At 45.0% G+C, this 18,543-nt stretch overlaps 1 protein-coding gene across 1 annotated transcript in view; it reads right to left on the bottom strand.

Annotated features, from left to right (window-relative positions):
- Window positions 1-18,543, bottom strand: part of LOC138566826 (SH3KBP1-binding protein 1-like) — a 557,645-nt gene that overhangs the window by 446,675 nt on the left and 92,427 nt on the right. The window contains exon 3 of the mRNA XM_069644508.1: window positions 8,753-8,798. Within this exon, the coding sequence (XP_069500609.1) occupies window positions 8,753-8,798 (46 nt within the window). The remainder of the gene's footprint in view (window positions 1-8,752; window positions 8,799-18,543) is intronic.

Raw genomic sequence — 18,543 nt, 5'->3', positions numbered from 1 at the left:
TACTGGTTCCTCCTTCAATGAGGTCCCATCCCGTTCACATATGAACGTTAATAAATCAAATTCAATCATTGGAGTCACCATCATTGCCCGGTGTGGGACCAGATGAAAGGCCATGGTCATCTATCCATTTATTTATTTGCTATGCCAGGGTTATCGAAGAACAAACCCTTTTCCCTTGTAAATCCCCTTAAGCTTCATCAGGTATACCAGCATGTATTTAAACCCCAGGGAGCAAAGCCTCTCTTTAGCTGGGATGAACATATTTCTTCTTCTCTGAACTAGAGGTGTGTAGTCTGGGTAAATTGTCAGTAATGATAATCTGTTTCTGATAGTGCCTCCTTCCTTGGAAAAGGTAAGGATCACTTCACAGTCCCTAAAATTGAGGACCTGGGTTATAATGGGCCTCAAGGTGGTCGACATTTCAATGACCAATGCATTCTCTCAATAGTGAAGCCCTGGGACAACTTCCCAGGCCCAATAGCCTGCAGGAGCATATTTTCAATGTTGCTTACATGTGTAGAGTGAGCGCACATCTGCCTCAAACTGATTCAACTGAGGTGCGGCGCGCCACAATCGCCAACAAAACCTTACCCTCCTGATCGAGGATCGGCCTCAGTTCTCCACTTGCCCCGGATTAAGACGGTGGTGGATGATATTTCTGAGCTCCTTTCGGCGCGAATTAGTCCACGAGGGACCTTTCTGGCCCGCCTTATTTTTCGGATCTTGCATTATCGTGTTATATCAACTATATTGCAACTATAATCCAATCCTCCAAACGGTGACTCGTATACATGGCACACAAAGAAGTGCATTGCACTAAATAGCGTCCTCTTTCCTGTGCTCCACAGAGGGTATTGCACAATCAGTTATAAAATGCCAGACATCCTCATCAAGGGAGCACTATTCATCCTTTCCCCCCAGCAGTCAGAAAGATGAATACAAGCTAGACCCAGCATAGGCCACTCAAGTTCCCACACCAGGTCCTTATCAACACTAGAGGGCTCTCACCGCGTTGTCCGTTCCACCCGATAGCAGAGCGATACAGGCTAACATTCATCATGGAGATGCGATTCTACCCGAGGCTGTGGACCACAGCGCTCAACCATGTCTCGTCTCCGGAATGACCCGCCTGTTCAGCCACCTCCCGGTAGGAGCGTAGCACTCTCATGCTCACACCAGGTTGCTATGCAGGGAACCAGGCAGCGCTGCAGTGGCTAATCGCCAGATCAAGGGCTCCACAGCGTGCGGATCATTTCAGCTCGTTGCACCAGATACATCTTGGAAGGGTACCTCTCCTTCCCCAAAAAAATACACAAGCAGCAGAACGCAGCTAACAATCTCTGCCGTAATACGGGCAATCCTTACATCTTCATGTACGATCCCTGTAAAACAAATGCAGATAGTTACAGCTCCGCTAAGGATCACATTCAGGATCGTTCTCGGGAGCTCTGGGCTAGCGCATCCTCACAGCATCGCAGGAAGCCACCCTCTACCACCCCGCCCCAATTCAGGGTACATTTTGTGAAAACCGATGTTATCCTATGAGAAACGCAAGCTCCCATTAAGGGCAGCTGATCAAAATTGGAAACTAAAATAGTAATGTCCACAAGTCAGCACATACTGGCAAGGATGAAGCACAACCGCCGACAATTTTGGATTGGCTAGCAAGGAAATAGGGGTGGCTCAGATGGTCCTGATGGGTTGGCCTATACTATAAAATTAGCTGAATAGGAGAGCAGAAATACACAGACCACATAGGAACACAAAGGCAGCAGATGGTTACACTGCCTGGGAGTCAAATTGGGCAGAGCTGGAAGGCATTGCTCATTCACAAAGCTAGTGTGTCTTGTGCCACAGATGGCTTGAAGAAACTCATAAATCTGATAAATATCAACAAGTTTCTTATAACTTTGTCATGCGGGGTTGGAGAAAGTAAGACAGTTTGAATAAAGAGTTGTTCTAGCTGGTTCCTGTCTCCTGTGGTTTCCCTCCACCCTAACACAGCCTTCCCCCTCATCCCAGAACCGCATGAATGCTAAAGATTGGAATCCCTTACTCTCTTTAGGACCTAAAGGTCAAAGCCTCATCCATCTTACTTCCTCCAGCACTTTCTAAGGATACTATTCCAATGTTTATTTATTTATTCCCATTTGTTAAGTGCACAGCAGCCCGTAGGCATCGTGGCGCTGGTTACATTGGTTACTCAGAGCTTAGTTACACATAAAAAAATACAGAAAGGCGCAGAGGCAATGCTACGCTTGTTACACTGGATGGACATAGCCTAAATGCATACATAAAAACATACACTGAGAATTAGCATACTGGCATAGTAATCCAAGATATGGGACATGAATAAATGTAGTAGATGGTACAGATAGCAGGTGTGCTGTAGTGGGTGCTAGTTGAGAAGTGTAGTTTTAAGGTTTTTCCGGAAGGCATGGTGAGACGTTTCGGCTCTAAGGGCGGTAGGGAGAGCGTTCCATAGCTTCGGGGCAAGGTGAGGGAAGCCAATTCCTCCTGCCTTGGCCCTATTGATTCGGGACACTGAGTTGGTTGGTGTATCCTAATCTGATGGGCCTTGTTGAGTGTGTTCTGGATAGTGTGTCTGATAGGTAAGTTGGTGCAGAGAAGTTGATGCATTTATGGGTGGTAGTAAGTATTTTGAAGGTAATACGGTCTTTGATTGGGAGCCAATGAGCCATTTTTCTTGCTTGTGTAATGTGTTCTCTTTTGGGTATACTGAGAGCTGCTCTAAGAGCGTTGTTTTGAGTAGTTTGGAGTCTAACTATGTTTCTTTTGGAGGTGCCGGCTAGGGGGGCATTGCAGTAATCCAATTTAGCTCCTCCAGTGGCTCTAGCAATAGAGAGGCAGTTGTCCTTGGTTAGAAAAGGCTTTATAGCATTGATGAGTTTAGTACTCAGTGCGGAGGCTGAGACAATGGCGTGAACTTGTTTGTCCATTGATCGTGTAGCATCAATGTGGACTCAGTGTTTTAACAGAGGATAGAACTGGAATGACAATTGTCGATACTGAAATTGAGATAGGTAGGACCTAGTTTGGCTAAGGTAGCCTTTTGACCAAGAATGAGGATTTCCGTTTTGTCCCCATTTAGGCAAAGCCCATTTGTGGCCATCCAGGCTTGGATTGTGGAGTAGATTTGCAGAAGGGTAGTAATGTCTTGGTGTTAGATCCCAGTAAGGGAAGGAGCACCTGGGTATCATCAGCATAGTTTGTGTTTGTGATCCCAAGTGCAACCAGTTTATCAAAAAGAGGCTTTGTAAATAGATTATACAGAGTATGGGCTGTACAGGAACCCTGTGGGACACCACAATGAATGATAGTGGGTTCTGCATTGACTATGTTTGAGAACACTTTCATAGCTCTGCCTTCTAAGAAGGAGGTGACCCATGTTGCTGCATGATTGGAGAAGTGTGCAGCATGCGTGAGATGATTGGTGAGGGTGTTGTGATCAACCAGATCAAATGCTGCTGAGAGGTCAAGGAGCAGGAGAAGGGCAGGCTTGCCCTTGTCAAAGATATTAATGATTTGATTTTTTAGATCTAGTAAGGCGGTTTCAATTCTGTGTCCTTTGCAGAACCCCGACTGTCTCTTTCCTAGGATGGAGTTAGTTTCGAGGTACAGTTGGATTTGTCTGTGTGCGGCCTTATCAAGTATTTTAAGAAGAAACGGGACGGTTGTTATGGGTCGATAGTTATTAGGTTGAGAGGGGTATAACGCTGGTTTTTTTAAGAGCGGGCGCACTCAGGCCTCTTTGAGGCTGTCGGGGACTATGCCTGTTTTGAATGATGCATTGATGAAGGCAGTGAGGATGGGAGCAAGTTGCTCAGTGCATTCTTTGATGATTTTGGGTGGGCATACATTGCCCTTACATTGTGAGGGTTTGAGATGTTTGAGGATGTCTATAACATCTACTCCCGAGATTTCAGTAAATGAGACTTTGGGAAAGTTGATATTTCTAGGTTTGGGCCAGTTCTGCTTCTGGTGGTTCTGCTTAGGCAGTGCTTTGAAATGGTCTGAGATTTTGCGTTGGAGGAGATCTATTTTTTTTAGCATAGCGGATTGTATGCTGGTGCACCAAGCTTCATCTTTAACGATTGTCAGTGCCTATGGGCGGTACTGTTAATTCTTTAAGGATAGTAAAGAGTTCTTTAGTTTGTGAGTTAGCAGAGGTGATTTGGTTAGTGTAAGCTTCTGATTTAGCATTGAATATAGCGTCTTTGTACTTTTTGTAATAGATTGGAAGTTGGCTTTGGTGATGTCACAAGGGTTGGTCTGCCATGTTTTAAGCGCCTGGCGTTTGGAGTTGCGCAGGTTTTGGAGCTCTTCTGTGAACCAGGAGTTTGAAAGGAAGGATTTTTTCTCTTTTTTGTTTTCTAGTGGGGCGACAGTGTTGATGGCATTGGTGAGCGTATTTTTGAATAACTCTGCTAGGAAGTTGGGGTCTAGTGAGAATGGCGGTGCTAGGCATGGAAGGTTAAGACAAGCACTAATGTTTTCAGCAGTGAGTTTTTTTGCGCTTCTAGCTAAGGTAGCAGGTGCTGGTATAGTAGATTTAGCGCATGGTGTGGATGTGATGATGAATTGTAGGCAATTGTGGTTTGTCCATGGGAGGCAAGTATTAGATACAAGGGCTATGTCAAAATTATGGTCTATAACCCAGTCTAAGATGCGACCTTTCGCGTGAGTGGAAGAAGTGACTTTCTGTGAGAAGCCCAGGTCGAATAGGTCCTTAGTGAGGGACGTGGCAGCTTTATCATTAGGGTCGTTGAAACCTAAATTGAGGTCGCCTAGGACTAGTGTTTTAGTAGATCCCCTAGGAGGTGGGTGAGTTGATACTGGAAGTCAGTAGTGGCTCCTGGTGGACGGTAGATAACGTGGATATTTATGGTATTTTTTGGAGAGATTGCTAATTTGGCTGATCAGATGTCTACATTCCCATTTCTTAGGAGAGGTATAGGCCTAATGGAGATGTCCTCTTTGAAGATTAGAGCTACCCCCCCTCCTGTGTTGCCAGGCCTGTCCTGTCTGAGGATGGAGTATCCTTCAGGAAATGTTAGCGTGATGGCCAGGCCTGAGGCTTTGTGAAGCCATGTTTCCGTGATTGCTATTATGTCTTGGTGTTGGCTAGTGATTAAGTCATTCACTTCTAATGCATGCGCATTGAGGGAACGTACATTAAAAGTAGGGCGCATTTGTAGGGCAGAGGCTGGTTATAGTTTTTAGATGGAGGTGGGGTACCTGTTTTCAATGATGAGGAGTATTGTTTAGTGGTGCTGTGGGTGGGAATTTGGCGATGTACGTTGATACTATGATTACTGACTGTGGGGCAGTGGTATCTGCCGTTTGCTCTGTGGGAGGTCAATGATCCGAGGCGGGAGTTAGAGTGCTACAGGATTAGATAAGGCAGCAGCGTTCCACGGGCGGTTGCGTATCCTAAGTCTGAGTTGTCTGGAGTGAAGTGAGGGTGTGTGCATGGCTGTATGTGAAGTACGTTGTATGGGACTGGGCACATAGTTCATGGTGTCAAGATTCAAGCTGCTGGTGTAGATATGGCTGGCTAGCTCTAGTCCGCGCGCGTTTTGTGTGCTTTTGAGTAGAGTGAGCACGGTGCCTATCATGCAGATGAGGGGAGGCAAGGTGTACATGCTGAGATAGATGTTACAATCTTACTTGCTCTGTGCAGAGAAGGCGCACACGTTTGTCTACTTAATGCAATCTATTCAAGGGATAGGTACCATATGACGCTCTAACAGTTAGATGTGGAGGTCTGTCCCTCGAGGAGGTGGCACTGATCCCTAGAGTATGCAGATATTTGCTGTGTGCATCTTTCAGGCAGTAGGGCTGGAAGGTATAGACTTGGTCAAGTGTACTTAAGCAACAATGTTGAGCTAATCAAACATTTACTTAATGCATTTGATAGATGGCACAGTTAATACGATATCTCTATGAAATGCAGAGTTTGAGGGGCGCAGCTCTGCCGCATAACGCTTTTGCGAGACAGTTAGGGCGGCACAATATAACAAGAGCATGCTTTTGCTTTCCTATGAATCGTGCGAGGAGAATACTGTGTAGTTCAGTTGCAGACTATAGCCAGATATGCAGATTAGGAAATAGCATTACATTGTATGGTGAAACAACAATGGTTCTTAGTGTATAACTTTGCTGTGAGGAGTGTGCCGGCGTGTAGATAACACAATGGCAGAGTCCTGTTGTCAGAGTCAATCAGATCTCATAGGAAGGCTGATAGGCCCCTGTTTTATAGTGGTCACAATGGTCTTAAAGATTCAAGATGAGTCCTGTGTTTCCCCAATCTTTCCAAATGGAAGTCATCTGCTTTCTTCAGAGGCCCGTTGGGTTTAATTGGAATGGCAGTGAATTCTGGTCTGGGTAGATCTGTAAGGACACAGAGAACTTGGGCCAGAATTGAGGGTGCATGGCATTGGGTGAAAAAGTGATGATAGTCATTACATTCAAGGATCATTCAAGTGGTTCAAGGACTAAGCCCCCATGCCTCAATTTCCCGCATCTATACCCCCCCCACCCCCCCAACTCCCTCATCCCACCTCTGGGATAGGACTGTCTCGGCATATGAGCTCCAAGAGAATAAATATCGATAAATGCTAAACAAAAAAGTTCATGCAAAAGACTTTATATTGCAAGTGTAAACTCTTGTTGGTTTAATGATCAAACTCTGGAGGAAAGTATCGATTATTTCTAATGTTCATCATATTCATCATACACACAATGGTAATAAGAATAGGTTCCTACGCTGTCCAATACAAAGCATTTTAGGTACTCAGGAGTGGGGTTTTCTCTTGCATCAAGTTCAGTGATTCAACCGCTCTCCAGAACCTTAAGGCAGCATAAGTCTCTGCCACAAAACCTTCCATAGGTCCAGGTGGGCAGTTAGACCGCCTTTGGGTTGGAGGTTAGGCTCCATCATGCAGGGTATTATGAAAATCATGGCACTGGAACATGTTTAAAGTCACTCCAAGTATTGTGTTAATGGCAAATCCTTACTTAGGTTGATTCCCTCTGTTTATCTTGCCCAAAGCCCATGGTACTCCCATACAGATCAGCACAAACGAGGTAAGTCATGGGTACTTTCTCTACAGTAGAAGATATATTTCCTGGTGGACATTTCTCTAAAGTGGTAACTACATGGAATGCAATGTGGTGCTTCAGGGGAGACTGAAGTTCTGTGGTATTACCCTTATACTATCTCCAGGGGTTGCCTTACGTAGCTGGTCGCTTCCCCGGGCCCCAAACATTCCCAAGTCCCCCCTTTGATGGACTCTCTAAAGATGACTTCATCACATATATCCTCTTTTCATTCCAAGCCCCAGACAAAGTTTGAACAGACACGCTCAATGCTTAATTAAGCAATCTACATCAAAAAGCATAAGGCTGTAGGCTAAGAAACCAATGCATAATCCAAGGGTTACTATCTCTTATCCATTCTAACCATGTTAATGTGGTCCATAATAAGGAGGAACATTCTGCCAGTTAGGTAGTATTTTAAGGCTTCTGCAACCCCTCTTACTTGTTTTGTGATAGAGTTGTTTTTTCACAAGTCAACAGTTTGATACCAAAGTGTAGGATGGACAATTAAAATGGGCAATTACGAGACCCAAATATAAAAGTGCAAGAACTATAGGAACACAAATATCAAGTTTAGAGTTCTAGATCGTCTAACCACACATAATCATAATACATTTCTTGAACTCTATCTTGTGTCTTTCATCATTTTTTGTAAATAAAAAAACAACCTAAAATCAGTGTCACATGCAGGAGAGCGGAAACTCAAAAAATTGCACAACTCCCCTCACCCCGACCCCCAGGACATGATGTTGGGTCATGGATACATTCCTAGAGAAAACCCTGGAGGACATTAGTACAGTCACACAGTAATATTTGAGTTCTGGAGTAAAATTCAGGCTTAGTGTTAACTTCTATTAAGCAGTGGGTGCTGTTTAATGATGGGTCTGGAATGCTAATTATAGTGTGATGTGGGGTTCTCTCGACTACGCTGACATCTGAAGAAAACTAAAGAACATTTTCTGTTTGGGAAAAGCTCAATATTGCAGCACACTGTGTCAAAGTGACATACAATGAAACTATGTGTCATTTCTTATCCTATTATCAGGGAGCACATTTCAGCATCAGGTGAAAATGTCAATTTTTTAGAGAATTAAAAAGATAGATTTAGAAAGACTACCTTGAGAACGCTCAGTGGTCTTTCTGAAGCGTGTCTGTTTGCAAGAGTGCATCGGTCTGCCTGTGAGGGGCAGGGGTGTTTATGGCAGGGTAGTAAAGGGGTGTACATGGGTGTGGGGCCCTGATTTTAAGGGTCAGGGTGGGTGGGGTTAGGTGTTCAGGTGTGGTGAAAAGAGATGGCGAATATTAAAGGCTGCACAAAATCAGCTGGGGGGAAAAAATAAAAATCAGTCTTTTGCGTGCACCCTTTAATATTCGAGAATATCACATAGAACCAAAATCTGCATTTGCTTGTGCCAAGTGAAATTTGACTCTTGGTGAGTAAGACATGGTGTGCTGTGTGTATGTATAGCATGAAGGTGGCGAGAGACCTTTTATGGTTAGAAGTAGCGTGCAAGTTGAATTTCTGCTCCCTGCTATACTTTTAACAAAACAATGAAAGTCAACCAGGACGTATGATTTTTCAAATCAGGAAAAAAGACCATTGTAAATAAACTAAAAGTCCTTAACTTACAGCTCCAGTTTCATCTTTTAGGGTAGAGATTCGGCCACTCAGGAGGCTGAAAAATGAGCAGCAGTGCAGAGGTTACATTTCAAAGCATCATTGGGATATTTCAAACTACGAGTAGTACGGAAAAAAAAAAATCATGCACCACAAAATGAACCAAAACCATAAGATTTTCACACACACAGTCTACCAAAAAACGAAAAAGGTTGATGGTTCTTAAGGCCTCTACATTAAACAAAGTGTGAATATCTTCAACACATCCATGTACTACTCTTCAAAGCTAAACTATGAACCTGTGCACACTACTGGAGGATAGATGACAAATCTAAGGGAACTTGAGTGGGGAAGCAATGCCAGAGACATGTTCAGTGTCAATTAAATAAGTCAAAGAAAAAATAGTTGCACTATCAGTAAGTAGAGTAAGGCCCTGGACTGGAAGTATGAGCTAGACATTGGGTTTAATATACTATTTCCCCCGGTGAACAAATACTTTTCGACTTGGTAACTATGTTAAAATGGGTTTGTTACAGATGTAACTGAAAGAAAAGATAGTTAGACAAATGTTTTCCAGGTTACCTGCCAAAATGCTCATGATAAAAAAGGGTCAGTAATGGTGTGTGTAAAAGAGTAACAATAGAGGGAACATAAAGATGGTACTAAAAACACTGGGGAAAGGTAAGGGGGTGAGGAAGACTTGGAGAAGGGTGGGAAAAAATGTGATTGGTTGGTAAAAGAAACAGCACATTCACCAATGAAAATATAAATTGTCCAAAGGGGAGATGATCATCAATTTGTTGACCAGAAAAAGCAGTGTTCCGACAGAAAACCCTTCGAGACTATGCTAAGGGGGTGTCTTAATCTGTGGAATTTGTTTTTAAAGTAAGCACCCCAGCGCCGCTTGTGTCCCCATCCCGTCCCCCCTCCCACTTCCTTGTTGCTGCTTTCCCTCCTGCCCACCCACCTCCCATTGGCTCTCTGCACTGGTCTTAACTGGCCCTCCCAGGGCAGCCCCCTGCCTGGCAGCCTCCTTCGGCTAAGGACACTGAGGCAAAGGACGGCTCCGACAAAGACGGCTCCAAATCGTATCTGCAGGTATCCGCAGGAGAAGCAGGAAGGCATCACCCACCAAAAAGTAAGTGTGGCAAGAGTAGGGACAGAAGCAATTACTTCACGCTAGACAACCGTACCACTCAAACCTACAAGCCCCACTGTTGTAAACTCTTGCATCCAAACTGTACTCCCAACAACATTGAGCAGGCGTGAATTGTTCCTCTCAGTTGAACCTCACGTCTAGATAGTCTGCACAAACTCTGAAAGTGTGCCTAATAGCGTAACTGTGCCAAAGTTGAATTTAGAAAGTGTGCCCAATAGCGTAACTGGGGTCTAGTTGCATTTAGAAAGTGTGCCCAATAGCGTAACTGGGGTCTAGTTGCATTTAGAAAGTGTGCCCAATAGCATAACTGGGGTCTAGATGCATTTTGAAAGTGTTGCCCAATAACATAAATGTACCAAACTTTTTTTGAAAGTGGGTCTAAAAGCGTAACTGTGCCAAAGTTGAATTTAGAAAGTGTGCCCAATAGCATAACTGTACCAAAGTTGAATTTAGAAAGTGCGCCCAATAGAGTAACTGGGGTATAGTTGCATTTAAAAGGTGTGCCTAACACCGTCACTAGGGTTTAGCTGCATTTAGAAAGTGTGCCTAATAGCGCAACTGTGGCTCAGTTCAATTCAGAGAGTGTACCCAATAGCGTAACTGTGAACTAGTTAACTATAGAATGTGTGTCTAATAACCTCATTGTGCCAAAGTTTAATTTAGAATTGGGCCTAAATAGCGTACCTGTGGTCTAATTCAATTTAAAGAGTGTACCTAATAGCGTAACTGTGGTCTAGTTCATTTTAGAGTGTGCGCCTAATAACCTCACTGTCAAAATTTGAATTTAGAAAGTGTGTGTTGCTGCGGTCTAGTTCAATTCAGAAAGTGTGCCTAATAACCACATTGTGCCAAAGTTGAATTAGAATTGTGCCTAGTAGCGTAACTGTGGTCTAGTTCAACTTAGAGAATGTACCCAATAGCTTGACTGTGGATTAATTCAATTTAGAAAGTGTGTCTAATAACCACATTGTGCCAAAGTTGAATTTAGAATTGTTCCTAATAACGTAACTGTGGTCTAGTTCAATTTAGAGAGTATACCTTTGCGTAACTGTAACCTAGTTCAATTTAGAGAATCTACCTAGAAACCACACAGTGCCATAGTTGAATTTAGAAAGTGTGCCAATGGCGTAGCTGTGGTCTAGTTCAATTTAGAAAGTGTACCTAATAGCGTGACTGTGGTCTAGTTCTATTTAGAAAGTGTGCCTAAGAACGTAACTATAGCCCAATTCATTTAGAATGCAAATTCATCCTGTGGTATAGTTGACCTTTAAAGTGTGAATAATATCTTCCTGTGGTGCAACTGAACTTAGAAATTCTAAATAATATCAACCTCTGCTACTGCCGAACTAGAAAGGGTGCCTTAGTTAAACTCAGAAAGTGTGAATAATATCCTCTTATGGTTCAGTTGAACTTAGAAACCGTCCCTTACTGTAGTATAGATAATCTTAGAGGGTCTCGATAATATCTTCCGGTGGCTCAGTTGAACTTAGAAACTGTCCATAACTGTGGTATAGGTAAACTTAGAAAAAGCGAATAATATCTTGCTGTGGTTTATGTTGAACCTAGAAACTATCCCTAACTGTAGTACAGGTAAACATAGAAAGTGTGAACTACTAACATCCTGTAGTATAGTTGAACTTGGAATGTGTGAACAAATTTATCCTATGCCAACTATAACACAGTAACTTAACCACACCATGAGTCCACCCAACCCACCAAGGTCCCCCGAAAGAGACCCGCACGAGCCCCTTCCCTCGCATCCTAGCTCCCATCCCCCACCTCCCCTAACCATCCCGCCCTCCACCACATCCTCAGCCCACCCCATATCCAACCCCCAAGCCAGAAGAACCACCCCATCCCAAGCCAGCCCACCCTCCACCTCGCCCCCACCCCATCCCCTATCCAAACACCAAGCCAGAGGAGCCCGATGGCGAGCCAACCACCCTAAGACCCATGCCCCTCCCATCCCCTCTACCCACCAGCCCATTATCATCATACCTGCACCCCCAGCCCTCCCCCCCAACTAAAGGCCCGCCCAGCCTCCCAAACACACCCAACCCAGCAACCGTCCACCTGCCTTTCCCCTCTTCAACTCCCACCAACATCCTCCCCCGACCCCACTCTTTCCCCTCCCTAAAAACTGCACGTCTCGCCCTGGCAAGAACAGTAGCCGCATCCCTTTCACCCTCAGACCCCCCCTACCCTCTCTCACACACCAATCGCAAAAAAACCCTGAAGAGTAAACGTACCTGGTCTCCCTCAATCTCTCAGTACTCCTCGCCACTCCTATCTCGAACCACCACCTCAATCTCCCAATCTCGATCTTCACCACCCTCCCCCTGCCTAAAAGCCCTCTCCCTTGAATTCTCACCAACCACAACTGAAACTCCTGACCCCCTACACCCCAACTTCAAGTCCCCTGACCCAAACCCAACCAACCCCACACACCCACCCAACCCCTCCCCCCTGCACCAACCACCCGCCTACTCTTCCCATCAACCACCGACCACCACCCCTCTCTCCACTCTCTCCCCTCACCCCCAGCCACCCACCCCCCCCACCCCCCCCACCACCACCACCACCACCACCACCACCACCCTTCCGACTCACTGCCCCTCCCCTCCCATCCTGCACCTCTGCAACTCCATCATCATCCTCCTGTACCAAAGTAAAATTAATCCTTTTCAATGCCCGATCTGTAGCAAAAAGCAGACAGCATCTTTGACCTCCTCACCTCCGACAAACCAGACCTAGTCTTTATCACGGAAACCTGGTTCTATGATCACTTTGCCCCTATCGCCAAATGAAGCCTTCCCCCCAAACTACTCCCTAATCCCACTAAACCAACCCTCTAGAGGAGGACTAGCAATCACCTTCAAGTGGCACTTCTCCGCCTCAATAATCGACAACCAGCCAACCATCCCTTACTGCAAATCGCTTCTCGTAAAACTATCCCTCCCCCCTTCCTTCTCCCACAGCTTCCTAATCATCTATAGACCTCCAGGCTACGACAGACAATTCTCAAACATCTGCGACTCGATCGCCACCCTCCAATTAAACCATCCCACCCTCACCCTCCTAGGAGATTTCAATATCTGGCTTGACATCCTGACCACCCCTATGACCCACTCTCTGGTCGACTGCCTATACGCGATTAACCTCCATATCCACATAAACGGGCCAACTCACTATAAAGGACACACCCTTGGTGCTATCTTCAGCTCCCACAACCAGATACATCTAAACCCTCCTAACCCCATCATCTGATCCGATCACTTCATTGTCTCTTTCACCATTCGCTTACCCACACCCCTCCCTGTACCAGAACCAACAAATCTACGCAAATGCTGGAAGAAACTAAAAATCCTTCCCGACCTAGCTGATGCACTCTTTCAGTCTCCTCCCCCTACCTGCCCAACCAATGAACACCTAACCTCTGCCGCCTTTGGCTCATACCTCATTAATCCCGCTCAACCCCACTTGCAAACCATCAGCTCGCCATGGTCCTTTTCCTAGATGGTTTACACCAGAACTGAAGACTGCAAAACTACTATATAAATCCCTCTAACGCAAATGGCAGAAAGACAAAAAAAACCCTGATCAGATCCATCTTGGCCCGGCACCATCACCACTACAAACCCGAAAAGCAAATAAAGTGTCTGTCTGTCTGTCTGTCGAGAGAGAGAGAACGAGAGAGAGAGAGAGAGAACAAATTCTCTAACCAACAAACTGGCCCTCTTGCACCCACCACACAATCAACCCACCCTACCTGCCATCCCACCGCCTGCAACCGCTATCCATCCGACCTTCAACTCTTTCACTCCACTATCATCTGACCAATTTCTCAAACTTCTCTCCGCCCGCAAACCATCCGGCTCCCCGCTAGACCCCTACCCAGCTACAACCCTCAAAGAAATATTTGCATATACCTGCGCAGGCGAACACGCAAGAACCATCATAAACGACTCCCTCTCCTCTGGAATTTTTCCTGACGCGTTCAAAACCGCTCATGTCAAGCATCTTCTAAAAAAAACTTCTCGACCCCAAAAACTACTGCCCCATCTCAAACACCAGGTTCCTTGCTAAACTCATTGACCGAACCGCCTACTCCCAACTAAATGCTTTTGTCGAAGCCAACAATCTCCTAGACCCCGCTCAATCAGGTTTCAGACCCCGACACGGACCGAAACCACACTAACCTCAATCTGGGATGACCTTAAAAACACTGCAGATTCTGCAGGATGCGCTGCACTAATCCTTCTTGACCTATCCGCCGCCTTTGACAATCAACCACTCAATCCTCCTCGACCGCCTCCACTCCCTAGGAATCCGTGGAAACGCTCTCAAATGGATAGCATCCTTCCTCAACAATAGGAACCAAATAACCCTACTCTCCTCCTATGCTTCCCCCACCCGACCAGGGATTACCGGAGTTCCACAAGGAGCGTGTGCATCAGCCCTCCTGTTCAACCTCTATATGTCCACCCTCGCACAAATAATCTGCTTGGAAAATATCCTGTGCTACCACTATGCCGATGACACCCAACTAATCCTAAAACTCCTCAATTCAAAACTCAACTGCAAACCCGACCTCGCTGCCTGCCTCCTTGACATTGATCACTTGATGACCACAAACCAGCTGTTAAACCCCTCCAAAAATGAAATCATAGTATGTGGCAACACCTTACTTCTTCCGCGCCCCCTACCCGGGCCATCTGCCATGGGCAATTCCCCCAACAACTTCAATCTCAGTAAAAAAAACTTTGGATGCACTCTCGACTCTGACCTAACCCTCTCGCACCAAGTCAACAACGTCTCTAAGTCCTGCCACTACCACCTCAAAATCCGTAGGCGCATTTTTCCATACCTCTCCTTTCCCAACTGATTCTCCGCGGTTCAATCAATTGTAATGTCAGGGCTGGACTATGCTAACCCCCCTCTACCTCTGAATACATGCGTACCACATGACTAAACTACAAAGAGCACAAAATGCTGCAGCCAAACTGCTACTAGCACTTGGCCAAAGAATCACACCTCACCAGCTCTCAAAACTCTACACTGGCTTCCGGTTGCCCGAAGGGTGACTTTCAAAACCTTATGCATCCGTCACCGAGCAATGCATAATACCGGACCTCAATATCTTCAGGACAAACTAAAACCCTACCATCCACCACACACTCCAACATCAAGCTCTGCCCGCCTCCTAGTGATACCAAAAACCAACTCAGTCAGGTTAGGTGGATCATCATTCTCAGCCCTGATCCCCCACTCTGTGGAGCTCACTTCCACCCCACATCCGACTCACCGAAGACCTCATGTCTTTCCACAAATTCACTGAAAACGTTACTCTTCCCCTAAAAACCGACTCTTAAACACAAACAGTATAACAGCAACTATAAACAGTAGCCCGTGGTTGCTGTATCAAAAAAAAAAAAAAAAAAAAAAAAGATATATATATATATATATATATACACATATATATCTATATCTATCCAGCATCGAGACCCGGTCGAGAAAAATGGAAACTAAAACTGCTAGTGTAAATTAAAACGGATAAACTGAATAGAACAAATGAAGTGGATGAAAGGAACGAAGTGGATGAAAGAAATGATGTAGATGCAGTGGGTGAAACGAATGCAGTGAATGAAACGGATGAAATGATGCAGTGGATAAAACAGATGAAGCGGATGAATCGGATACAGTAGATGTCACGAACGCGTGGAAAGGATGGAGTAGACAGATAAAGTGGATAAAGGAATGAAATGGATGGAAAACGTGGCCGAATTGAGCTGAGGGAGTAGATAAAACAGATGGAGTGGACAGAACAGATAGAACGGATCGAACACACAGAATTAATCAAAACGGATAATGCAAGTGAATGCAAAGGTTGGAACGAAGAGCTAGCGGGAATAAGTCTACTTGTCAAAACGAAAGGATGAAGTGGATGGAACAGACGAATCAGATGGAACAGAGTAAATGCACTGGCTGGCAGAGCAAATGGAACAGGCTAAACACGTAGAGTGGTTAGAACGGATGGAGCGCGTGGAATGGATGCAGCGTGTGGAACGGATGGAGCGCGTGGAACGGATGAATGGATGAACTGACTGAAAGGATGGTAGAGGTTGAACAGATATAACGGATGAGTGGCTTGAACGGGTGAGACTACTGAGCTGATTGGACGAATGGAAAAATTAGTAGCTTTAACAAATGGAAATCAAATCAAATGGACCGAACGGATGCAGTGGACGAAACAGATACAGTAGACAGTACAGATGGAGTTGATGAAACAAATAAAGCCGAGGGAACAGGTGGAGTGGATCGATCTGATGGAATAGATGAATTTAATGGAACAGGTAGAGTGTATGGAACAGATGGAATGGATGGAACGGACAGAGCTGATGGAACAAACCAGGTGGATAGAGCGGATGGAGGGAGTAAAACACATGGAACAGTTTGAACGAATATAAAGGATAGAACAGTTGGAACACACTAAGCAGATGGGAAGGATGAAGTGGATCAACAGATTGGATGGAGTAGTTTATGTAGATGAAGGATCGAATGATAGAATGGATGGAAAGACTAGTGAGCTAAATGATGAACCAGACGAAATGTATGAACAGATGAAACTGATTGACGGACAGAGTGAATAAAACAGATAGAATAGATGGTACAGATGAGGGCTCGATCTCAAGCGAATTACTGAAAATCACCATATCACACTACCACGCTTACTCTCTCTTATACACCACCACTCAATTAGAACACAGTGATACTATGACACATTTGGTATCGCTGTTCTCATACTAACACCCGCCACATACTCCACATCATCCTAATTAAAAACAGCGAGCTGAGCACACACCGCTAGCCTAAGCATCTCCTCAGGTTGAACGTAGCCAGAAACTAGTCTGGATATCAACCCACCAGAATGAACACATATTCCTGACCTCCCAACCACCACACCTACCGCTAAGAAGCAGCCATCATGCAAGTGCCACACCAGCTGCACACACATATATATGTATATATATATATATATATATATATTAGTTATGGTTAAATTGGTGTTTCCATAGGAAGAGCATTTTTTGGGTGGCTTATAACTTTGCTCCCTCTGGACGAATCCTCACCAATCTTTGCAAAAAGAGTATATGGCCCACTCTGAATTCTTTTGCAAAGTTTGGTGAGGATTCGTCCAGGGGGGGAAAAGTTATAGGGGGGTCCCAAAACTTGTGTTTTTTCCTATAGACATAATGGGGAAAAAACTTTGCGCACGGCCACAGGCCAAACCGCTGGACGGATTTACACCAAATTTGCGGCAGGAGCGGGAGCTTGGTCCCGAAAGCGTGCTTTTGCAAATTTGGTGTAAATCCGTCCAGTAGTTTTTTATAAAATGACCAAAACGTAAGGCAAAAAAATTAGTGATATCTGTGTTCGCTTCGCGGACGGACTTCCCTGTTCGCTCCGCGGACAGCACCCCGATTGGCCCATGGCCTTGCGTCATGTCCGCGGACATGCGACGTGTTCGCTGATTGGACGGCGAGGGGCGTGGAGCACGTCAGATTTTCTGTGGCGCCCGCCATCTTGCATTCACGGACGACCGCGGACAGCGCGGTGAAACGTGGATAAAAAAAATTGTATTTTGTGCCGTGTGTTGGTGTGTAAGAGTGTTTGGGGAGGATGGGGGAGTATGAGATAGGTTCAATGTTTTGTTTTTTTATGTGCTAGACGTTTTTGTTGTATTCGATTTGTCCGCGGAGAACACGGCTGTTCTGACATTTTGTAAATATAAATGGTGGGGTGTTTAGAGGACGGAGTATGTGTCATTTTTGTTCGCAAGGAAGGTAAAAATGAGCTATCAACACTCGCAGTGTACTTAATTGTTCGTAAATACACAAACTGGGGGTGTCCTCAGGACGCTGTCCGTATTGTAATCCGTCTAGTTGAATGTGTTCTAAGAACACTCGCAGTGTCCCGAAATGGTTGCAATTACACAAAATGGGGGTGTTCTGAGAACGTTGTTTGTATTGTTCGTTGTCAGGGTGAAAGTGTTTTAAGACCACTCCTTTTGTCCGCTAATAGTACAATTTCCTATGGGCGTCAACCGACTTTTTGTCCACTAAAGAAACGATAAATCCAGCTGGTGTGCGCCGACATTATGTGATAATCATATGACTGGCACTATGGACCTGGCTGACTTGCTTTTGCGACACTAAATCATATCTCCCGCCCCTAAGCCTGATATTATCAAAGCATTCATATTCCCCGCCTCTCTCCGTGACGTTACAGGGTGCGTCATCAAACGCGCCCAGTCCTCTCCAGTCCTAAGTGACTTTACACAGAACCCGGAAGACAACACATATTATGTCACAACACAGCGCGCCACAATTCGGAATATGAAACAGTGATTTAAAAGCAAACAGCAAGATTGTAAATTTTGTAAAGTACATTTGACATCAAATGTTTAGAGAATATTCAGCAATTTGCATTTGTCTTTGTTGTCGATCCGCAAAAGTTCATGTTGAGGCACGCGATGTTCCTTTGCGGTACAGAGGGTGTTAGATCAGCTTACAACTCAGTGCGCCACAATTCGGAATATGAAACTGTGGTATAAAAGCAGTAAATGGTCGCTCTGATAATCGGA

The sequence above is a fragment of the Ambystoma mexicanum genome, chromosome 2p (genome assembly GCF_040938575.1).
Source record: "Ambystoma mexicanum isolate Mex_15411 chromosome 2p, UKY_AmexF1_1, whole genome shotgun sequence".
Classification (NCBI taxonomy): domain Eukaryota; kingdom Metazoa; phylum Chordata; class Amphibia; order Caudata; family Ambystomatidae; genus Ambystoma; species Ambystoma mexicanum.
The sequence above is the reverse complement of the archived record's forward strand: the minus strand, read 5'-3'. Positions and strand labels throughout refer to the sequence as shown.